This window comes from Monopterus albus, unplaced genomic scaffold, assembly GCF_001952655.1.
Source record: "Monopterus albus unplaced genomic scaffold, M_albus_1.0 scaffold6.1, whole genome shotgun sequence".
NCBI classification, from domain to species: Eukaryota; Metazoa; Chordata; class Actinopteri; order Synbranchiformes; family Synbranchidae; genus Monopterus; species Monopterus albus.
The window spans coordinates 1,845,143-1,870,507 of NW_018127886.1; the positions used below are offsets into that span (position 1 = coordinate 1,845,143).

The window sequence follows — 25,365 nt, forward strand, 5'->3', positions numbered from 1 at the left end:
GTAGTAGTAGTAGTAGTAGTAGTAGGATGTAAAAGGAAACTACATGCATACAGCATTACCTCAAGCACATTGCTTTCTTTGCTTTTACCATTGACATAAAGCATTTTACACCCCAATAAATAATTCATTGCATACCTGAGATTGTATTATAAAATCTTGTGTTATTTCCACAGTGTTTCTTGATGTATCACACACGGTTTCAGTATCTTTTAGATCTAAAATTAGCAGCCTTCCTGCATTCATTTTGATGACAGCCATTCCTAGTCTGACAGTAAAAAAACACACAGGAAGATTGTTCATTTCACATCTATAATATATTGAATCCATTCGTGAAACAACAACAAACACTATGTAAAACATCTGACATTTTGTAGAGTAATATCTGAGCTATATGATGAATTATTTATTGGGGTGGAACATGCTTTACGTCAACAGTAAGAACTAAGAAAACTATGCTTGTCTGATTTTATATACATTACACATTGCCTATTAATGCAGAGACTTTTTTTACATAACTGGGTTGATTATTCTCCAGCCTCCTTTTATGTTTAAAACTATAAAAATGCTGTTGGTACAGTGCAAAAGTAAAAAATAATAATGTCTACATTGCAGAGGGACCTTTGAAAACGTCCATTTTTGAAACATACCGCAGTAGCACCAACGTAAACCGAATCAGACAGTGATATACTGTGGTGTGCAGGCTATGGGCCTGTTCCTCGCGTTTACCCAGCCTGACCAATATTTAAACAATTCCAATAACAATACTAAGAAGACCAACGATACTGTGATATCTGTTTGTGCGTCTGTGTGAATTGTGTGGCCATGTAATGCTCGGTAACAGCCCTACTCTCATCATTCCTTGTATGTTTGCTATGTTGTGTTGGTCCTCTGTCATCTGTGCTGCGGTCAGGACGCGCACAGGTCAATTACACACTACTCTCTATATATAAAAAAGGAATGCAGCCATTAATGTAACATCTTTAAGATGTATCACTTCTGTAATTTCAGATTTCAAAATACTCACATAACTTTCAGTGAGGCTACAGCTATGCACCATGCTGAACAGCTGCATAAAATGTTTTAGGATTGCAATAAAACGACGTTGTATCAGCATTTTGATCGTTAAATAATGTGACTCTCTTGAGGAGAAAAAAATAGGTCTATTATAAACCTGGCAGCATCTCGAGCAAACATTACAGAATACACAGAATATGAAGGCATGTGTTTATTAAATTGTTCGTTTAACTCGTTAACCACGGGGTGTGCTTGTGTCTGTTGAAGTTTTGCACGCCAGCCTGTTTGTCTGGTTGAATCATTTTCAAAGGCAAGGGCAATGCGTGTCTCTAAATATTTGTTTGTGGTTGCATCAGCTCCAAGAGTCAAGACCGAATGTGTGTTCGTCTGTGATTATACTTAATGTAAGAGAAATAAATATTCCCAAAAGAATCGACAACCACTGTGTTTATGGTCATTCTCCGTTCATTCCCCACTATTATGAAAGACAATATGGCCGAGCTGCAGATCCTTAATGTTGGATGAAAACTTGGGCCCTCGTTCTCAGGGATTATTTACACGCACCAGGAAGTGAAAAGGTTTGTGAAGGTCCTGAAAATGTACATTTATAAGAATGAAACTGTTCATCCACCAATATAACTATTATCAACTATTACTGAGGATATTATTTTCACACTCCGTCTTTCCTTCTCCTCCGTCTCACACGCACACACATCCGTAAAAAAAGCTTACTGCTTATGGAACATTCACACCTGCAGGTTGCAACAAAGCTCAAAAATATAAAGTTGCCAAAAATACTAAGCTGTAATGAATGCTTGTATTTTACAAGAGATGCAGAGACCATTGTGATACTTCAGACCTGGCAGTGCGGATAATGTCAGAGACAAGGGAGACATAACATAATATTGTGATGTCATAGATTACCGTCAGGTGGAGTTACTGAGATGGCAGCGTCATATTGTGACCGAACAATGTTGAAAACGTGCATCATGATGCCACATATGTGACTCTGTGACATTAATGTTTATGACTGACAGTCCTGCCAAGTCAGAATGGATATTATCGTTAAGAGAGGGTCTGAACCAATCACACGAGACTGTGCAGCACACACTGTTTTATGACACTGTAGCAACAACAGCATACAACTGGTACTACAATATTTTATTAAAAAGGTAATAGAGTATAATGGACTTATTACCCCTGTATTTGTCGTTTATATAATGAGCATTAAGGGGGGGGAAAAAGTTTATCCAGATCTATTTCTCTCACAGGAAAAGGGTCGTTTAAGGAAATTCCTACTACTTTTGTTTTGTTTTTTTCTGTAAATGCTCTGGGCCTATTGTGCTGTGTAGGCGAAAATGTTCCGGGAAAACACTCAGTAGGCGGTGAGGATAGATTTTCTTGTTTGTTTGTTTTTTCATGCTACAGTTTTTTGTGTATCAATCCATTAAGAATGTCTTCATACACATAAACCGCCTGCCTGTAAGTCACTGACCCTGGGCTACATACATGCAACTAGTAGTGTGAGTAGAATAAATATAACTGACTACGTTATTTACACTTGTCTAAACTACAGTTAGCACTTTTTTGTCTAATTAATTTCAAACCTGGAGGTTGTTAGTATATTGTAAACAGCTATGGGTGTTGAATGCTTTGGGATATTCCTTATTCTACTAATCAGGAGCCACTGGGGCGATACAGCTAAACTGCTGCTGGCAGCCACTTTGAAATATCTTTCCAGTTGGATATGAGGAGGTTCTGCTTTGTGTCCTCTTTCATGCTGCTGTCCACTCCGTGCGCAACAGCAAATTTATGGTGCCAGAATCATGCAAGTTCTTAATTAAAAACCGGAGTGGTAACCGCCATCAAAGTACAGCATGCAGCCTATTACATTATTACCACTGACTCCCACGACACACACACACACACACACACACACACACACACACCTGCCGCAATATGTAAGTAAAAACTATCGATAACCTGAGACTAAGCTGGGCGGCAACAACTAACTATCACCCTACAAACGCGCCAATGTAAACTGCGTTTTGAGGGTTATTTGATTGCAGAATTAGCAGAAGGTCGTTTTACAACGCCGAACTTTTTTATGACCCCATAGAACAGGATAGGTGCAGAGATGTGAGTAGTAAAACATTCAATAGCCTGTAACCCCTTGATTAGTATTTGTAGAGGGGAAAAAAAATTAGGAATCCGCCTACATTTAATTCACAATTAAGGGCAAAACACACGTAACCGTTAACAAATTATAGCAGATGAATAATTACCTTTAATGAAGAACGAAATAGGTTACAAACAGAATCGGAAAAAATCCAGAACACTCATCCTTAGGGGTTGGATTTTACAGCTCTATATACAGGGGCCTATATTAATAGGCTATATATTTATATATCCTGCGTTTTGTATTTTTTCTGTATTAGTTTCTAAAACGTACACTTTATTGCCATTGTTCGTTATTTTGGTTTATTTGCCTACGGGAATACACACTCTACCCCTGGGCCTAGTAAGAAAATATTATTTGTTTACGGTCTCGGTGTTTCCACAAATAAATTAAAATCAGCAGCATCAAATCGAACAACTTAAAACTTAAAGTCATTCTTCAGATTTTTATGTAGCTGAATGAATTAATTTTCCTTTTACATTTTATGGCACCAGGCTGTCTTCTCCCACCTGGTACTCCTCATCTACACACCGCCATTTTCCTTCACTGCAACACCCAAGTGCACCAGCCAGACTGAGGCACGGCAGGAGCTACATTCCATCAGAGAGGACTGTCCGTCTGTCGCACGGCACACCACGACAGAGGATGCCTCTACGAATAATAATAGCCCACTTCTCTGATGTCACCGAGGCAGCCACCTCAGGAAACGTTTTCAAGATCCCGCTGAGGAAACCAAACTGCACAGTGGCCGGGAGACTCCTGGCCCCCGTGTGGTTGATAGACAACATTTGCAGAAGCGTCTGCAGTTCTCTGCTAGTGACGTTGTGTGTTGGAGAAACCTACAATTTACCCACGTCACCGTCCCAGGGCCAAGGTTGGTGGGTGTGGCAAGGGCTGCACTCCAAGACAGCCTTGATCTCTGCTAGTGTGCGTCGCCGTTTCTGTTGTCAGAGCTGCCCTGTGCCCTAATACACTGACATGCAGACTGAACCTGATCTGTCCCTGCACAGAAAATACCCACATCTCCTTAATATATGTACAGCAACTGTGTATCATGTGGAGACAAACACAAAGAGCTTCCTGTTGTTTCTTTTTTATTTTCATTAAAATAATGATTATATGCTCAAAACCTTAAACTAAAGTCCGTAACTAAACACTCAGGAGGAAAAACCCAACCAAACAAAACTGCAATATCAGATCTCTCTGAGCCACACACTGCAGCCTGAGCAGGAGTCAAGTCAAGAATCGGACTCACACACCCACGCACGCACAAACTGTCAAGCCTGCACTTACAAAATCAGTGGTGGAAAGTAACTAATTACATTTACTCAATTACTACCTAAGTGCAATTATGCATTTCACTGGAATATTTTTATTTTGTGCTACTTCATAAGCTAAACCAGCTATTTAATAATAAGGATAAGGATAATCACCTTTATTGGCCAAGTATATTACACACAAGGAATTGCTTTCTGCTACAGAACCGAGGTGATTATCCTTAAATCAGCTATTTGAGGTAAATATTGTACCTTTCACTCCATTATAGCTATTGTATAACTTTAATTACTAGTTATTTTTCAGAATCTGATTAATTTAAAGAAATTCCTTACAATGATAGGACAGTGGAAACTTCACAGGCAATAACTGAAATTAGAATAGTATAGTTAAAGTTGCAGCAGCAACATTAAGTGACATTTTTAATGCAGGACTTTTACTTGTAACATATGATTTTACACGATTGTATTGCTACTTTTACTTAAAAAGCCCAAGGGATCAGAGTACCACTTCTTCCACCACTGTAGGACAACTCATGTAGCCACACACCGAAATGTTTAGTCTCTTTAAAAAATACTAATGTGAGACTTTATACCAACGTGTTTGTTTCATGTGTGAAAACGAATACATGTTCCAAAGACATTAAAGTGTATTCACTGGGCGTGCTAAAGCTGGCAAAGGTACCTGGTGTAGTTTCATGCGAGGGGTCAAAGTTAGTCTCTGTGCACATTCCTTTTTCTGTTCCCACTCACTCTCATTGGCCCACTTCGTCGCCGCGCACATTTCCGGGCTAAACAGGCTCCTTGATTCCACTTTATTGCAGCGGGTTAAAGGTGAAGGCCTTGACATTACTGAAGTTCAAAGACTATATTTAATTATAAATTGTAGTTAGTGCACGCGTGCAATCATGCACGAGAACGCACGTCGCTTCTGTATGGACACTAAGACACACACTTGTTTTTTTTATGCTCGGCTATATTTGAACTGCAAAGCATTAGAATTTAATAGGCCAAACCTTTTTAAAAAATTCAATCTTGCTTACATTTGATAAAATCAGTCCTCTGGACAGACGTGATTTGCTACGGTTTTTTAGATTAGAAGAAAGGTGGACATGACAGCAGCTGTGTGCAGATGGGGATTGGGGTTTGGTTTGACGTTGTAGACTAAAGAAGCCGAGTTCACGTGGAACATCTCTAGGCAAGTTTTCCTCCCTTCGGACATCCAGTCTTGCTTGTTTACTATTTACTGCGGAAGCGAACGCCATCCCCCCGAACAGACGGTGCAATTAGGAGGAAAAAATAGCCATTTAGTGCCTCTGACTTTATGGCAGCGTCTAGACTACAAGAGTGGCGATTCCATTTAGTGGGCACTAAAAGAGGTTATAGTTCCACTCTCTTTCTTTACATTTCTAAGATGTGGACCCTATCTTTGCTCACTGCAGTTTAAACATGATCTTTCAGAGTGATAGCTATAACCCTACAACAGGCTAGGATCTGTCAAGTGTTTGCCTGCCGACACTACTCCACAACTCCCACCAAATCTACCGCAAATAACTCCTCCTTAACACAATTTAAAAATGTGCACATGTTATGTACTGTTTGTAGGCCAACAGGTTTGGGTTTTATGTGTCTGACTCACCACCAAACACTGCGCCTGTCAAGAGAAAATATCAGTCACATCAGAAATGGTGTAATGGGAAAAAAAAATCACAAAGGCTTTGAATGTTGCCTATATGTGTCTGTTTATTTCATAGGTATTATATTAAGGATACACAGGCTGACACTTTTTCCCTTCTGTCTGAAATCCAAAGCACCAATGTTTTAAGCAAATAATTTAACGACTGTTGGAATTAAAGCTGTTTAAAGGTGTATGACAACTGTAGTGAAAAATAGCAGCAGGGATAAGGGGGAGGACATTCAGCATACGTCTATTTACAGTCATGAATGCACAGTGCATATAGGCTATTCTGTACAAGGAGATATATTTCACAGATTGGACGTCACAGTTCTCGGTGGCCAACACCGCAGCCTGAAGATGTGATACAACATTACTCTGGTCGGGAAATAATTAGACAGTGATTTGCTGTGTACCAGAGAGAAGGCGAAGAGCTAAAAACTGTTTGCGCAATAAGAATTGTTTGTTACATTTGATAGTATTAACAAATTGGTCTATAGGACCAATAGAATAAACACAACGAGATCCGCGATAAATAGAAGGACATATCAGAGAACAGATTATAAATGATTATTCTACAGTATGTAGGCCTGACTGGGAACCTGCTGGAAACGCAATGCCGCCGTATGGCAATAAGAAAATGGCGACTTCATCCCATGCAGGACTATTACTGCCACTGTCCACTTTAACATTGCACTGTTGGTGATATGAGCTCCTGTAGAAAATGATTATGTCCAGGATTACAATTCAGTGAGATAACGAGTAGGCCTTAACGTCACTGACCGTGACTGCTCCTGTTCACAATAGAGGGTTTCCAGAGAAGTACTGGAGGCGATCTCTGCTCAGCTTCTTCTCTTTCATTCTTCTATTCTGAAACCAAATTTTGACCTGGCGGTCGGTCAGGTTTAACATTCGGGACAACTGAAGCCTTTTCTCTTTGTTGATGTAAACGTTAAAGAAGAATTCCCGCTCCAACTCTCGGATCTGAAACTTGGAATATGGACACCTCTTCTTCCTTGTGCGAGGGGTGCCTAAAGAAAACATCACAGCAAAGCAGGAATTAAAAATGATAATATGCACTAAAAACAAACAGAGGGGCTTTAGGGTGGAGGCAGCGATAAAAGTTTAGTTTCAATTGCATTGGCAGTGACAACATTTCAGTCAACATTAATCACGCAAAGTAGCTGAGGCTATCAGATAAACCAGCCATTAAGAGTGTTAAATATCTCCACGGCCTGGAGTAAATAATATCAACTTACAGCCTCTAAGTACGTGTTTATTTGTTATAAATATACAACAACAAATGTATTTCGCCCTATTATATGCTGCCCATTCATCTGGAGCTAAACTAACAATTTACACTATCTTTTGGCAGCGAGTTGAAATGCACTGCCCTGAATTGCAATGGCCTGTGCAGATTTCTATGGTCCCTGACTAGGCTAGTACAATGTAGCCTACATGAAGCTAAACACCAGTAGGACCACTGTGCAGCAGGAAAGCACTTCTCTATCTCATGCTAATTCAGATGAAAACAAGCTAGTGGCAGCTTGCATGCAAATCATTAATAGCAGGCGGTTGAAATGCGAAGGGAATCCTAGACAAAACTGGGTCTCAGCTTTTACTGAGGCTACTGAGGAAATGCCATAATTTGTAGCCTATGCAGTCTCTCCATATATGGAAGAAGCAAATACTCGTTTCACTACCACAGATTTGACTTACTACTGTAGTTATAGTTAGACAGATAGATAGATAGATAGATAGATAGACAGACAGATAGACAGATAGACAGATAGATAGATAGACATTTAACCGTAAAGTTTGTAATACTCTGTGCATCATGTCAAGAAAGTGGGCAAACCCAGTGCTAAAAGAAAATTCACAAGACGCCAAAAGCATGTTCTGCCCAGTTGGTTTTTACTCTCGGCAGCCGAATGAGAAAATCCCTTCAAATGACCTATGCAAGTTCATGATCAAAGTTATCATTTGTCACAATAGTTCTCTTTAAAAATGTCACAGACTCTCACCATGTAGAGGCACGTATCTGTGTATAACATCCTACTTTTTCAAAGTGCTTTCTCATCGTAAAAATTCTTCTCGTTGCAAGAAACAGCTTTGTAGGGTTATAATAAAATCCTTTGAATGCTTATAAAACTCCACATAAAATGTGACCGACAAAAGCACCGGGCTAGTCCCTTTAACCTTCCCCCATTTTACAGCTTCGGTATACCTACTCGAGTGGCTGCTCTTGCTGGCGTTGCCGTCCTTGGTTGTTGCGGAAGAAGAGGTACACGAGCCTGAATTTGTTTGTTCCTCCTCATCTTCTGCTTCTTTTTCCTGCTCCGGAGCTCCGGGAACAGAGGGCTGCTGTGGATTCTGCTGCTGCTGGGAGTCGCCTTCCAGCTTTCCCCCCTCGCCCTTCTGTAAACAATTGTCTGACTGATTGTCTGTGCTGCTGCAGTATGCGGTCTCGAAAAAGCGGTCGAAACCTTGCGGGAGAACGTTATTCTTCCCCACACCAGAGTAAAAACCCGTGGAGGGGTGATTGGAGCCCGGGTGGGTGTGATGGTGATGGTGATGGCTGTACACGCTCTCGTTTTTCATGAGCATTTCTGTCATGGTGGATGGTGGAAGACAGTCTCTATGCACCAGATCCTCTCCCGAGTAGCACGATGCATAATTGCTTCTGTGGTGCCATTTGCTGGCAGGGTCCAAGCTGTATGAAACTTCCCGTACCGGCTGTACTTGAGACAGATTTGTGGAATAAGGGTAGCTAATTTGCCGGGACGGGGCCTGTGGAAGAAACGAGGAGACGGCAGAAAACTCGGGAACGTAGTAGGTGCAGCTGGGGAGGTAGATGTTGGACGCGCAGCCTGCCCTGTCCCCAAAGTCGGATGTCCGGTCTTTGCGCGTCTGGGAGCAGAAGTTCCCCAGATTCACCGAGTTAAACATCTTTCTCTCTGCCGTACTCCGTACTATAGATAGATGTTTTGGATAGGAGCTGCAGCAGAAGGGAAAATTTGGGAAGGCGAGATGACGCGCAATCCGTCTAAGTCGCCCAGCAGACACGTGATCGAAAGTAGATATTGTCATATATCATTTTGGAAGAGTTGGATGTGTAGGAGTGGTTGGCTTTAGGTACGATCGAGGAGGTTCAAACTAATAACTATCAAACACCACTGGCACACCAAGAAAACCAGCAACAGATTTCTGTTTGACGGCTTATGACAGTTGAGACATATGTGTTGTGTGTGTGTGTGTGTGTGTGTGTGTGTGTGTGTGTGTGTGTGTGTTTGTGTTTATGGGCTGGTGGCAGGCTAGCTAGCTAAACAGCCACAGCTCCTTCCACAGGCATAGCACAGAAAGCTTAGTGCAATCAGTGACATGCATTTCATAGTGTTGTGAAGTTTACAGGTATTATTATAATTATTATCGTTATTATTATTGTTATTATTATTATTGTTATTATTATTATAATTATTATTATCACGAATACGAGCTACTATTTGACTTGGGTTAGGGTTTGGCATGATTTATTTTATCATAGCATGAGGAACCATGGCACACTGCAAAATTCACCTGAAGAAAGTAGGATACTTACGGTAATCTAGGAGAATGTTCAAATAAAGTACAAAGTCATTAAACGCATTCATATTGCTCAATAATGGTTTCACTGTTTACAAAAAGTTTAAGACATCACAGTGAATGACTCGTGTTCTTATTCGGTGTTCTGAGATTCCCAAGGGCACTTGTGGACTTTGGTCGGTGGATATGCAGCAGATCTTTTCCTAAGGGCTGTGCTACTTCTTTTGATCCCCTTTTTGTTTTTTTAGTGGCTGCATAATCTGCTGCACACATGATTATTAAACAGAGGCGTGGATGAGCCGGGCTCATCTATTTACAGTTAGCAGTATATTCTTCAGCCATTTTAATTCCTCTCTTCCATCAAATGAAAACCCTTGCTAAACCAGTGGTGAACTAACTGTTAGCAAATGCGGAATACCGGAATACACATTAGGCATGTTGATTGAGGAAGTTAAAGTAATTGGCTCCCTCTTGTTATTGCCTTTGACTTTGGATCATGACAAAGTCCATGGAGGACAACCGCGCAGTTCAACATCCAAGTTCCTGAGCTGTTACAGTAATACTACCAGTGAAGCCCTGAGACCGTGGATCTCCTCCTACAAACTAACAAAAACTCAGGTTCCCATCAAATTGCTGGATTCAGGATTATCACCGTTTGTGGTGGAAAACACCGCCCAGAATATCCCCTACCACGTGTGGGTCTCTTACTCTGAAATGTTAAATTGATGTGTTGGGACACTGGTCTCACCAGTCGATACAATTAAATATTTTGGGCTGCAGCTTTTGTCTATAAGCTTCGAAGCAGAGCAACAACTATAGAACACTAAGACTGTAGCTATTGAGCAAACAGTATGGATATAGCCGACGTTTCCCTCTAAAATGAATAAAGTCCCAAATTAATAAAGGTGTTCCAAACTGCTCCATTTGTTACAGAGAGGCGTGCCCTCTGGATTTTGTTTTGTTTTTTAAATAAATTGTAATAAAATGAGTGGTTTGGAAAAGGGATACGCTTGTGTGGTGTTCTTTCCTGTGTCATTGTAAACTTTTAATTGTACTGCTGAGGGCCATATCCGAATCTTTATAGACTAACTGATACTATTACAAGGTGAAATTAATACGATGGTCCGTTGTTTATGATTATATGCTACTTTCTAAAAGTTGCAATAGACTCTTGAATTATTATCCAATGATGCAATAACACAATATTTCTATTGCAATCACTTATGGAACACCTGTGTTGTTTAAAAATAATGAAAAACAAAGTTAATGTCTTTGGTGATTGAAAAACAAGCAATATCATCAGACCTGGGCGCTGGAAATGAGAGTCCACTGCAGGCATATTTGTGAAAAAGGTGGCATTAGCTTGTTTACTACCTCTATAGACAAAAGGATGTCTCACATGATGCATCCTGCATCCAAGTACAATGAAAGCAGACAGCTGTCCAGACACAGCACTTGAATTTGACCACTAAAATCCTCTCTGCGTCCACCATAAAACTGCGAATGGCTGTAGTAAGGTTAAATTCCTTTGTTCTATAGAAAACCATAAACGTTGAGAATGAAAGGAATTTGGATTTCAGCACTTAGATATTGTGCAACTTTAAAACAGCACCAGTGCACACACTGAGAGCTATAACGCAATTTCTCCAATTTGAGTTTGACAGTCCATTTAAAAACGCAGTCATTTCGATCACTACGAAATCCCCCAAATTCTATGACTCTGCATTTTAGTAAGAACAAACATTTCAGTAAAATTAATCAAAACAGAAGATATTTTAAATATGACAAGCAGGACGAAAAACAAGAACTCAAACACAGTTACATATGCAGATTTTGTGGAGAAACGCTTTGGAAATATCTGTGTTAGTGGCCTGTTTGGACACATCCATGCTCAACACATGCTGCAGTATTTGTGTTGCGCCGTTACATAATAAGACGAAATGGCATATCAACATATCGCTGTCTATTTTAACAGAATGAAATATACAGTACATAATTACAAACAAAACGCAGGACTTGTATTTGAAGTTCGGTTTTCACCAGCTGAAAACCCTCATTACCCCCATCAACTGGCCTACACTGAGGATTCTAAATTATACAATTTAAAATCTATCCCTATGTCAGCATTACTGGCCATCTTTTTTATCTTCAGAATAAAACAATGGCAATAGGCTAAATAAAACCTACAAATATCTCCTTCACTAGGCATTAGAATCGAGGCAGACAGCCAAAACATTACTGTCAAATCATTTCCTCATCATAATCATTTCAATGATGTGTATTGTTAGAGCAGTATAAATAAGTAATGTGAGGGTATGAATAAGTGATGCACTAATAAAATTTAAAACTTGGGGCTGCTGATCAAGACAACAGAAAATGCAAAAAAAGGGAGTTTACGCAGTACACATGAGAAATTGAGGCGTTCAAAGGAATGGGAAACAGTAGGCTTGGCTGCATTTAAGTCGAAGTATTTGTCATAACAGGACAAAACAGGCAAGTCAGCGTCTATCACTTGGAAATATCCACCTCTCCGATTCATTTAAACATTGTTCCCTCTCCCCTTGGTGCGCTCTGACCATCAGTCACAGAATGTGGTTTGCCAAGTGACGACTCACAGCAGCTGATTCAACGAGCAGTAGGACCCAGGAAGCACGGTTTGATTTGGATGCACCAAATGAGCAGGCTAAGAATGAGCAGAGTTTGCACGCAAAGGCGTCTGTATCTGAGTTATCAGGTTCTGCTTATTCTATAAGAATACTCATACGGTTATTATTGTAAATACAGCTTCCAACATGGTGTTTGACTGCTGCAAAGCAATGGTATTATAAACATTGCCATTCGTCGCCTAAATATCACTGTTGGGGCACAAACTTTATGACTGTGTCTGAGGAATTTTAGCTATGTATCGCTACCTAGAACCATAATTACAATGGTTAACCTATGTGTCACCGTCTTGTTAAAAAGAACTCTCATTTAAAAAACGGCACCCTTAAATAATAGTGTTTAGGCTGATAAATCCGAAGCTAAATGATCCAGTGTTCACCAAACACACACACACACACACACACACACACACACAATGGGCGTAGTTCACCAAGACACTGCTGCACGGTTAGCTGAAGTCAAGGCTAAATGTGGGAAACCTGTGTAATCATATTACTGTCCCCTCATGGCTTAGATAAGTTTAATTGGATGTAAGTCAGGCAGTTAAACTTGTCTGTATGAGCTGCGAGTAGTTTCAAGCAACACTAAAGAGCCTTGTTTTTTTTTTCTACTGAGGTCTCACTGAGTGCACCTAGCGTGAAGCGTTTGTGGTGGCAACAACAGCTTGCAAGATAAGGATGTGTGTTGCAGTTACATTTAGAGTAATCTCCGGAGTATCCTTCACTTTCAACCACTAGGACATAAACAATGTGTTAACAACAATGTGTTCACTTTTTAAAAAAAAGAAATATTCAATGATTTCACATCACAACAAATTTCCTAATAGTGGCTGCTGGCACTGGCACCTATTTAGATGTGCTACAAGTCATTCGAGCAGAGGTGCAGTAAACACTACAGTGTATCTACTTTTAAACTAATGTAATTCTACATAAGCTAAAGTAAGCTTGTGTTAGATAATTTGCTGGAAGGGCTCTGAATTTCACTGTTAATATCATTTTAAGAAAGTTAAAATAATGAACGTTTTATGTGAAGAATGTATTTGAGGCAGTCAAGAATATTCTTTTGCTCGGCCTGATGGTATGAGACCTCTTCTAAATTATTCAAGTAATATTTTCAAAATCAGTGACAATTCAGTATGTCCATAGTCAAAAATAAACCAGGTTGTCAAACTAAGACAAAGTGTTTTTGAGAGGTTTCGGAAGCTGGTCGCCGGACGGTACGAAATTACGCACGACCTACGAATCACTGCGCAAAAGTTCGCTGACTTACAGGCAAAGCACATAGTTTGGTGACTTAAACAAAATGATAAAACATTTAAGTGTGATCATATGTTGCCCTAATTTAAATGCAATGATCATACACATATATTGTGTCCACGTTAAACGCAAGTGCATTTGTATAATTGTTTGATGAAATCTTGTCTTATTGTAAAGTCTGATTGGAAAGGTGTTGAAAGGTGTTAAAGTTATTTGCAAGCAGAGGCGCAATCAGGTGACAAACTGAGTCATCGTTGTCTTAAAGTGCATAAAATGAAACTACCACCAGTGTGAGTTCAGCATATCCTTTGAATATTTGACACCAAGGACGCACTGGTTGGCTCTTCTCGCACCGAAATGTATTATTTTCGATCCTGCTGGTTTTGCACAGGAGTTTCATTATAGAAGCTTTGCTCTTGAAGCCACAGACTCATGTATCGTTGAAATGGCTGCTAAAACACTTAGTGCTTTTGTTTGCTTTGTCGTCTGAGCTCCACCTTTCCACTATACACACCAAATATTTCTAATCGGGGGGGGCTATAGGCCAGTCCAGTTTACAGTGCATATAGGCCCGTGTACTGAGCCAATACTGGGCAAAACTGGACAGTTTTCCATGTGAAGTTGTAAGAGCTTTAAGCAGGCACCGTCGGGTTGCAACCCAACGTGAAAAACATGACAACATTTAAGAAAACCCCACACTACAACAACAAGAACGAGAGAAATAAATCTACTCATTCAATTGAATATGTGAGTGAAATTATGAGATGAAACAATACCGAATGAATAATGAGCAAACTATTCCCTTGGGCATTGACTGGCATTAACATCATTGGCTACTATGTTGTCAGATGATTTCAAAAACACAAAAGGAACAACCACAATGACGCTAAAACAAACTAAACAAGGATACAAACATGAAAAGGACTGGTTACTAATTAGCTATAGTGACCTCAATCAATTTTGAAATTCTGTTTATTCTTTTCTTTCCATCAGGGACAATTGGTCTAAGAGGAATTTGTGTCTTTCAAGGCGGTAATGAAAACATCAGACTCCGTATGCTGACCGTGCGCTGCTACCGCAAAGCAAATTAATATGATAGTACATTTCAGGAAAAATAGAGCTCACAGATAACTCATTTCAAATCATGACAAAATCTATATGTCGCAGCCCCGAAAGGAGAGAAACGACATATAGGTCTTTCACATTAAGCATTCTGGTCATCCTCTCTCTATCACATCAATACTCGCCTTCATAAGACTTGCTCACCCCTGCACACACCCACGCCCACACACTCTACACACCCCCACACACACTTTAGCAGCAATAATATTGCTTTCTATCTCTCTAGCCAGCTTCGTACCATAAACGGCGGCGGGGGACATAGACCACATGCCACACAAGTTCTCTGCGAAGGGCACTGGGAAGCTCGCTGACCTTTGGGACGGGGAGACAGGCCGCCATAAACAGATTTAGCCAGTCTCAAAGTCAAACGTGCCCAAGAACAGTGGAAGACTTGTTGTAAAGACCTGGAAAGCCAACTTTTTCACCCTGTTTTACAACATCTTAAGAGTGTTCGCAATGGCGAACGATTTCTTTTTGAGTTCCCCCAGTCCAAACTAATATAGGCTGTTACGCACAGAGGTAGAAGGTGAAGACGCAGTGAAACGTTAAGCGGACTGTTGAACTTGAAATCTTAATACCTTCCCAACACAAAAAATGCAAAATAAAGAACCCAAACACCAAAAATAAATGCGCTAAACACAGTAGATTACACAGTCTGGTGTGAAGTCCAAGTTAAAACTACATGGCACCGTTCAAAAACCAAACAGTCACTTCCTTGAGCCCAAATAATTCCACCATTTCACAGAGAAATCACCTCAGCCTGCAGCCAGCAAGTAGTTCTCGATGCTGTTGATTGTTTTGATGCTTACACGAATGTTATCCCTGTCAAATGCAAATTATGTCTGATGTATATTTCAGTTTAAACTTTCCTTAGTTGGCTGAACGCTGATGTACTGCACGCCTTTTTCTGGTTATATTATCTCATTTCTCTCACTCTGTTTTCCAAATCGCCACACTGTTTTGCAATTTTAAAAAGTAAATAAAAGTAGAAATACAAGTTATTAAACCTGTAATTAAATCACTATACGTGGTAATGCCAACAACTTATATACTGAGAAGATTCTAGAAAATATCTAGCTGAAATATTTTACGGTTAATGCCTGAACTACAGGACGGTCAGGAGCGTCATGGTGCATTTTGCATCTATTCTTCTTCTTTAACCCATTTAACAAGGCAACACACAGACATAAGACACTAGTTTATTTCCTTTCATGGTCAACAGCGCGTTTGACAGGCTAAAAAGACTGGAGGCGTTTATGACTGATGTCCTCTGGGTGATCGAATTCAGCACAAGCAATTCAAGATCACCGCAGTGTTATACTTGGTACCCTTACTGGTTATGCTTTCCATCAGCTTGGTGTCACTTCACAACGAATGCACCGTCTATCCCTCTGTTGGTGCCCATTTCTCTTATTATATGTAAATGTTATCTGATCCATGTTAAAATGCTTCAAATGAAATTATTCTCCAAACTTAATCAAATGCGTAAAATGTACATGTAGGAATCATGAAACCATGAAACCAACCAGTGATGTCTAGTCTCATTTTCATCAGGTATATTATAGACATATTATATTCACGAATAACTTGAGAAGATTAAATTATTTGCTTAGAATATTCACAGATGATATTTTGGAAAACAGCTGTTTATTGCTTTGATAGCTGCAAACCCTCTTTTTTCATGAAGGACCTTACAGCTCTAATGTTCATTCCATACATGTACTATAGGGAATACATAAAGAACAGAGCTGCTGATTACATAAGGATGGTATTTGCTATGGTTTAGGGTGTAGTCAGTTTAACTGGGGAAGGTGAATCTTTGAAGGAAAGTAAATAGGCAAAGTTCTGCAGCAAGGCTTTGTCAACTAAAACGTGTCTTTTAATAACTGAATCTTATCTGAACTGATAAATGCTGAAGCCGATAGTTAATAAAACACCCAGGCGAGTATGTGTGTTAAGCAATGAGCTGACGTAAGCTGGCATGGGTGTATATGTTGTAATTATACACAACCTACATCAGGAAAACCATTCAGTGGGTCGGTGCGGATGTTTACAGTTCACGGGAAAACGCAACATCTGATCTCGACACTGAGTCAGCACAATGATTGGTCCTGCTTCACCTAAGCTGTTGAGGACAAACGCATTCATTCTTGATTTGTGAGCTGATATGAAAACACTGCACAGCCCTGCACTGCTTTACACTTCCCTGCCGGTAGGGAGAGCTTTGTAGAGTGTAAGATGTGGGTTTATTACACAACTATCTATTATTTATCATGAACTATCTAACTATCAAATCATATGGCGTTTGTAGGCATGTATGCCATTTGAAAGGGGGTTTATATGATTTGTGTGCATGTATTAATAAACAGCGATTTAATATGCAGTCATCACGAGTTCGGATCACTAATGCAAACCAGAAGAAAGGATGCAGGGAAAAGCGGGTCCAAGAGGTCTGGAGCACTGCTGCATAGTGCTGCTTTACAAAGCCTTTGCGTGTTTTGCTGCGTCGTCATAGGCTCGAAGCATAGTGGCACTGATTGGGTCCAGTTTCAAGAGGAACCAAAGGCTCTTTGATTCAAACTAATGTAGTAGCTGGATAATATCTGTAGTGTAACAGACTGTAAAATAGGAATAATATCCAGTGCAAGATGGGGAATATGGCCGCCATTTTGCATGGATAGCCAAAGGCTACCTCAGCAAAGCAGCTCCAATAAAACAAAGCCAACCTGTGTGGGCTCCTATCGCTTATAGTTCACAGCTTGTGCAATTATGTTCTCACAAAACAACCTCTCAAATGATTCCAAGCGCCTCATTAATGTTCAGATCTTTACTCCACTGCGGTGGTCAAACGCATGTTTGAACTGTGTTACAGGTCTAATAAAATTATTGCCAGGCAGAGAGCCTGATTTTAAAGCAGAACATCGAGAACAGCATTCTAACACCACCAATAAACGATTCAATATTCTGTTTATTGAAGATCTTAGACATATACATTCATATCATTATTACTTTTACAAGACAACGTAGCAATCCTTACGAGCGCAAAGAAGAAAATGCTATGAGGGACCCCAAAAAAGAGCAACAGTCAACAAGTCTACTACACAATAACAGGGTTTATTTGAACGTCATATGTCAACATTTCTTGCATACCGTTTCTTATATCCATCCTTGGCAGTATAATATCATAGGCCTACAATTCAAACCCTTACAACCACAAACATGGTATATGGAATGCTATATTGTACAAGACGATCAATAACATAAAACACTATTACATAGTGATAATGAATCCTGAAACAGGATGCAAATAATAACGTGTAATTCCATTTTACAAAGTTATACATGAGTACAAGGTAAGGAAGGGGACAACACTGAACACATTGCAAGGAGCAGGAACATTAAATAGGCCTAAAGGCCATCCGTCTTTCAGTAATAATAATAATAATAATAACAATAATAATAATAATAATACATTCTTTATATATGCATGTGTCAAAAATCTTTTACGTTTTGTTCGCCTTTGATTTGTTCCGGAAAAAATGTACAAAAGTCATCTACCGAAAAAGTGGCTGCAGAACATGACTTGTAGCTTTGACATCAATAACATGCTGCAAATACATTTCACTACTGTAGCTTACTCATTATACATGACAGGTAATGCGCTGCATTCGAGCACAGACGGTTTGTTCATTTTTAAATGTCTACATATTTATTTTCTATTATCAGCACCAGGATTCAGAAATGTCCGTTTAAGCTTAAAAACATATTTACCCCTTCAGCTGTTACTTTACTTGGTTTGACCAAGTGGGGCTAATATGTACTTAAACTGTTGAATATTTCGATTAAGCTACAGATATTAGTTTACTGTAGGATACAGTACATTTTTCTGCACTGACACATTCTGGAGGCGAACTTACAATAGCAGCTCGAATTCAAACGGATGATATCACTCAACTAAAATAATGCAACTCATGCAGGATTGTGTGGTTGTTCAGACAAGTTGGAAGGTAATAAAAGTAAGAAAATATCTTTAGAAACTTGTAAGCACATGAACAAAGTCATGGCGATTCGTTTTTCAACACGCAGCCATAACGTTTTAGTCTTCACTCTCCTCCTGCAGACTCTCAGACTTCCTGTCCGTGACCGTGAACGTGTCACACAAGGGTGGGGTGGGGGGGGTGGGGGGTTAAACTATGGAAAGCAGATAAGGATTTCGCTTACCAAACAAACTGCGGTTATGGGATCAACAGGGAAGGAGATTGTTCTTCCAGTTCATAACCTCAGACAAATTGCTGCGCGGATGCGGCTCAAGCCTGCCAGTCAGGCTCCTCTGTCTTTCTGGCTTCGCTTTTATTTTGGGCCTGTTTTAAGGTTTTACCGTGTGGACCCCGCTCCCTCTGTATTTTCTCGGAATAAAAGGAACAAAAACGATGGTGACATTACGTGTTATCCCAGACTGAGCATCTGAGCAAACGATGTTGTGTGATTAGTATACCAAACATGAAGGCAGTGCCACTGAGCTTCGAACGCCAGATAGTGGCTCATGTTGGGCTGGTGTAGCCTGCACTTTTCAGAAAACTAATATCAGAAAACGTTGCAATAACTGCCTGCAATGTAAACGATGGATAGGTTAGTGCATGCATTGTAGGAAGACCTAAGGGGAGCGCAGAAGGCTTGGCTTTTACTGCCTATCGATTCACCTTTTGCCGCATCTCTAAAAGTAGGCCAAAGCTTGCTCCCTCAGCATGAGTCTCTTCTTCTTCATCCTGCGGTTCTGGAACCAGATCTTGACTTGTTGGTCGCTGAGGTTCAGACGGTCAGAGAGCTCCCTCCGCCGCTGCCTGGTGATGAACTCGTTCAGCATGAATTCCCCTTCTAGCTCAGCCAGTTGGAGTTTGGAATAGGGTTTGCGTTTCTTTCTGGTTCGAGTTTGCATCGGATACCACGGGGCACCTGGAGGAAAGTGGGGGTGCATACAACGGGATCAGTCACTACAACTGCACAATCACGGTCACCTCCAAGGTTATGGGGAGCCTACAGGGGTGTGTCAGTTGTCCATGGCTAGCTTGGGCAATTCATTTATTGCAGGTTTGTTTTTACTATTCATTTAAGGAGCAATCAAAAGAAATCTACCAAGAAGTCAAATTACACTATAATGGCAAAGCAAAGATGTCTGCGGTGGAGGAAACGCAGACAACAGTGCGTAAGCTGGAGAAGCCTTCTGTGCTGTGCTAAAGATGCCAGATGTGGAGATTCTGCATTATATTAAAATTCAGAGAAATGACACCCCTGGAGGCTCTCACTCCCACCACCCCCCAACCCACCCACCCACCCACACACACACATACACACAAATTGCATTTGTTTTGGTCTTTGCCTGGACAAATCCAATTTCCAGACCAATTGCGCAATTTTTAAAACCTTTTTTATGTTTCAACCTCTTCTGCTGAGACCACCACTATGCGGGTTGTGTCACAGGAAGTTTTACTGTTGCAGTTCAAGTAGCATTGATGTGATAATTATGCTGTGCTTGCAAATACGCCCGACTTATTACTGAGTTTGAGCATATTAAATGACTCTTGGGCACACAGCGACACATATTAATTCTGTTTACGAGTCATTAAAAAGAAAACTCTATATTCAGTGCAGTCGACCAAAACGGATCACCCCTTTTAAATCACAACACTTATTTGTGTGTACAAAACATTAACGTGTCTGAACCACAGGTCCTCATGTAAGCTATATGGAAATGTGAGGGCAGAATTGATTAGTTATGCATAACACTGGTAAATAATATGGTTTGGTGAGGTTCCAGCCTAACTGTAGTCAACCACATGGAGCCTGGAGTATTTTAGGGCAACCCCTAGCGGCGTTTGCACACCACGCAAGTGCCATGCAGGCTAATCTCTGCTGCAAACTGTGCATCATGAGACAAAGCTCTAATGACGGTTTAATACCGTAAGTGTACCTTATGTGCAGCCTTCTTATGAATAATGTGATTGTGCGTGTATAATACAATAGAGGCTCATTTAAAACGAACAGGCTTCCACCCACCTCCGCTTGCTGCAATGTTGCTTGAATGGTTTCCCGGTGACACCAGGGTCTGTGTGTCGCTGGATGAAGGTTTGCTGCTCTCGTTGAGCAGAGAGGAGCTGGAGTCGGACTCCATTGACTGACAGGATGGCGGGTCTTGCGTTAGCTGCTCGGTTCCATAATCATATTTGGAGAAGGTTGCAGTGCTGCTGTGCATCCCGTGGTCAGATGTTAGGGATGATGTGTCTCTCGCCCTATCCTCTCGTTTGAGGTTGCTGCCACCTGAGCAGGTCTCCCGGTTCCCGTTGCTGTTGTTATAATAACATTTGCCTTCATCTGGTCTGGTAATTTCACACGAGCGATTGAAAGAAGGGTTAATAGACACAGGGCTGCTAAAGTAGGATTGAGAGTATCCATTGCACGGCTCCGAAGGATTCCACGGGAGGGAGCAAACATTGTCCCTTCTCGGGTAGGAGAGAGACGGTAGCCCCGCCAGTTGTCCCCCTGAGGCTCTGAAATTCGGAAAGTAAAATGTGTCTCCAGTGTGGATGTTTACCAAAGGTCCCACAAACCCTGGATTAAGGAGATTATGCTCGCCCATTTCCGCGGGCCCGACCAACAGCTTCTAGTTTATTGCAATCTGACATTTAACATAGTTAAACCTGGGGGGGCGTCTGATTGGTCCTCCTCACACCACGTGTCATGGCTAACTTCTGCTACACATGGTACCACCCACTCGGTCCAGCTCAGACAAAACAAACATGAACTAATGTATTACAGAGATTTATATGCTTTTTAAAAAATACTATAAAGCTTTTATTAAAAATGTAGAATTTTGTTTTTCTTTACCATGTTGAGTCCCAAAGGCTGCTTCTCCTCTTAAACTACTGGAACTGCCCGTGGCCTCGTTTAATACCTTCATAAGATGGCAAAAGTTTCTTAAATTCTGTTTCTTATGAAAACCTTTTAATTTTTAAGGAGCGGGCGCACATGGCACCTTGTTTTCTAACACATTATTGATGAATTCCTCGTCATATAAAGCTGTGAAGTCCAAATTTTACAAGGTTGTTTTAAGAAAAGACTGATGCTCATTGCCGCACTCTTCTCATATTTACAGTAACGGGGTCAGCAGGTTGAAGCCACTAGCTCTGTAAAAGAGGACGGTAATCTGTTCTACAAGGTAACTTTAACAGGGTATATTTCACATAATATCCCGTAGTACACCTCACTTGAACAACTTTAACAGATAACCTCCAATAAACGTTCGCAGTCAAACTCTAGTGGGATTGTTACACCTCTCACAATTCTTTTATGAATTTTACAAGCTATCAGAGGACACTTAACTGATTCAATCAGCTGAGAGTCACTCTGCTGTATATCTCCCTAATTCGTTGATTTGTCAATGCAGGTCGGAAGTCACTGAACAAATGCGTGAGGTGCATTAATGTAGGCGATCTTCTGTCACATAAATACTTTTATACAAACAAAAAACCTTTAAGAGACTCCACCACAGTGCACCTTTTCTGCGCAATACGTGGCCGTGATATGCATGCGGATTCAGGCATTCTGGCATCAGCTACAGCGCAAGAATTTCTAATGTGGCCTTTAGTCATCAAACTGCCCAAGTATTATTGTGAAGCATATTCTTATGACTGGCCCGTGTCTTCCGAATTGCTCTGTCCACAGACTCATTATAATTGAAAAATAAATCCAGGAACACATTCACACCGTTTATGGCTTTCTGTTCCCATGATAAATGTATCATTTGTCACCACCCCATTCTCGACTACAGGCTAAAAATACCAAATCAATTAATGGATTACACAAGTTGTCAGTAGTCAGGCAGTGGGAAGCTGCTTATTGCTCAGTTATGGAACTTTTTTAAAGTCTTATTTCATCAGGGACAAACAGTTTGACTCAAGCGTACGGAAGTAGAATGAAAAATAAAAACCTGAAGTGTACCCAACTATGTCGCCTTCAGTTTACTCAAGTTCAGGATGGAGAGTCACAATTGACCTTGATATTGAACTCAAATACTTCATTTAAACAAATCAAATAGCCTAAATTGGAATCAATAAAACTGAATCAACATATAAAACAGCCTTGCAGGCAGTGGCAGTTTATGGTGAGGGCTGACATCCCATCGCCATAAAAATAAGGCTGCACGCTGGCATTTCGCTGATTTAAAAAGCAGCGTCACCTTATCCTGGAATTATTGATGCGAGTTCAAATGGTATAAAAAAAAAACAGTCTCGTCTCCTGAACTGATAACTTTTATGAAGCTGAATACAAATGGCGGGTTATAGCAGTTTGCACATGCGTGATGAATGTTGTTAGTTGCCTGCTACAAACTTGCCATTGAAGTGTTATGTGAGAACATTCATTTACACTTTGGTTTGGGAACGACTTGCAGGTCAGTCGATATATGATAGCTGTATCCCACACTTGTGACCATGTGTCCCGTTCCAAAGGTACAGAGCCCTGTTCTAGCCTTAAATAGAAAGAAAAATATCAAATGTTTAAGCTGGATAAGTTCCGTTGCGATTTCATTCTTGGCCCTTGGACACATTCCTCTATCCAGTTAGTGAGTCTGGCAATGAAGCACAGCATCAATGCAACAGAATAGTTAGTGCTTCAGACTTAAGAGGAGCATTGTGGTGTCAACACTTGGTATCATTTCATGGCTTCTCTGGTTTCTCACGCTAACCATTACCAAAAGCCAAACTATGCAGTGTGACGTTTACAACAAAATGGCCCGGACGGTGATCCAGTGAGCGAGTAATGTGTAGGCTTCAGCTGTCACTTTACCTCGGGGAAAGGGGCCATGTGTTGCGCCTCCTTGTCTCGTCTCTCCACGCCTCCGATCCACCGCTCCAGATCCACATTTCACATTCAAACAACGACTCGTCTGTTTAATGCGTCTTAGCTCAGCGATGATGTCACATCTGACGCTATAGGCCCTGTGCTCAAAACGAAAACCCGCTGCTTAAAAAAAGACGTGGTGAACTGAGCATACAGCACTGTCAAGGTCACTGTCTAGTACACTGTGTCCTCGATATTGAAATTAGCCTCCTGGAATCCACTGGTCCTGTCCAGACAGGGCAATAGCCTTAACAAAGGGCCTTTCTTCCCTCTTTCTCCCTTTGATTCTCTGCAGACAGGTTGCCACAGTTATAGCCTTGTGCAACGCTTTTAAAGCTTCCTTCAAGAAAAACAAACCACCAAGGGAAGCCTGACACCCCCGCCCCCCCAAAAGGAAACCTTTTAGTTGAAACTTGTGGTTGATTTTTATTTGTTTGTGATTTTGCAACATAAACAACATTATCTCTTGGGACTAAGCATCTGATAAAATAGGTGTGCTATTACTTAAAATTAAGGAGAGCCCGCATCCACTTGGAAATAGTTCAGTTACAAAGTAGCCATAAAATGCAGCACACATTTACAGACCTTCTGCTCTAAAACACAGTGTTCAAAGTAAATCCTCGGTGTTATCATCGTATGGATGCAAATATTTGGACCTTACCGTCACTATGAGCTGCACAACCTATTTGCTCAAGTAAGAAAATAGTCATTTTAATTTATCTATTAAGTGATTTACTGTAAGTGTAAATTATAGACTACAATAACTTGTGCGTGTGTGAGTGCGCTTACGCACTGTAATATACAGGCCTAATCAAGAAATTAAATTATTGCTTATTACAGGACTGTATTCATGGTCTATAAATGATGGACTTTCAAAGCAGTTCTGTCTCATATCATCTGTCAGAGGCAATTCGACCTTTCAAATGACAGTGCGGTTTAATGTGTAGAATATGTTCTCATCATATATGCAAATAAATAAATGGAATCAGACAAAAGAGCCCAAAGTCCAAAAACCTGGATATCTGTGTTGCTTTACAGTGCTCCGGGATGTGATTTAGATTTTATGGGATGCTACTCCAACAGTAGACCTAAATGACAAAACTATGACTTCATTTCAATAATGTAAATATTGAATGTTAACAACAGTTCCATAACAAATCAGCTGAAAACTGTAAGATCACGCACGTGAGCTTTAGCTTCAACTTATATATTTGCCATCCGAGCAGGTTTTCAAACCCTTAGGGAAAAACTTGCATTCAAACTGTCAATAGGATATTTCATCCAGGTTTCTATCAAACACGCTGAAAGAGTCACTCCCGAGCTAAAATCGTGACATTGCAAAAACCACGTTAACTGGACTAAAGTCTCCCTAAATTTGAGGCAGTTGTAGAACTTCCTGATAGTTTCCTCTGGTCACCAGCAGAGGCTATCAGCCCCCTGTCTCATGTCTCTGACTGACAGGGGGCTGCAGCTTTGACGTCTCCACACCCAACCGAAAGCAACTTTTTCTACATTTTGTTTTCAGGGAAAACCCAGTGGCTGATCGTCTAAAAGCTTTTGGTTTAGTTTACTTGGCTTTTTATTTGAACGCTGTTGTTGGTTGTACCGAGTATTTTGTGGATGTCCCTTTGTTCGGGAAAGTAAATCCGAACATACAGGCCATTGGATTACTTTAGGTGACAACTTAAACTTGTTAAAAAAAAA

General features: G+C 40.6%; 2 protein-coding genes across 2 annotated transcripts; both read right to left on the reverse strand.

Moving 5' to 3' along the window:
• Window positions 1-6,200: 6,200 nt before the first annotated feature.
• Window positions 6,201-9,141, reverse strand: hoxc11a (homeobox C11a). Its single transcript, XM_020618659.1, has 2 exons — window positions 8,374-9,141; window positions 6,201-7,173 (listed from the first exon to the last, which is right to left on the reverse strand). Exons 1-2 carry the CDS (start codon window positions 9,089-9,091, stop codon window positions 6,941-6,943), a joined length of 951 nt encoding a protein of 316 aa, XP_020474315.1. The 5' UTR covers window positions 9,092-9,141; the 3' UTR covers window positions 6,201-6,940.
• Window positions 9,142-18,943: 9,802 nt separating this feature from the next.
• On the reverse strand, window positions 18,944-21,400 carry hoxc12a (homeobox C12a). Its single transcript, XM_020618669.1, has 2 exons — window positions 20,821-21,400; window positions 18,944-19,719 (listed from the first exon to the last, which is right to left on the reverse strand). The coding sequence occupies exons 1-2, from the start codon at window positions 21,398-21,400 to the stop codon at window positions 19,481-19,483; spliced, it is 819 nt and encodes a 272-aa protein (XP_020474325.1). The 3' UTR covers window positions 18,944-19,480.
• Window positions 21,401-25,365: the final 3,965 nt, after the last annotated feature.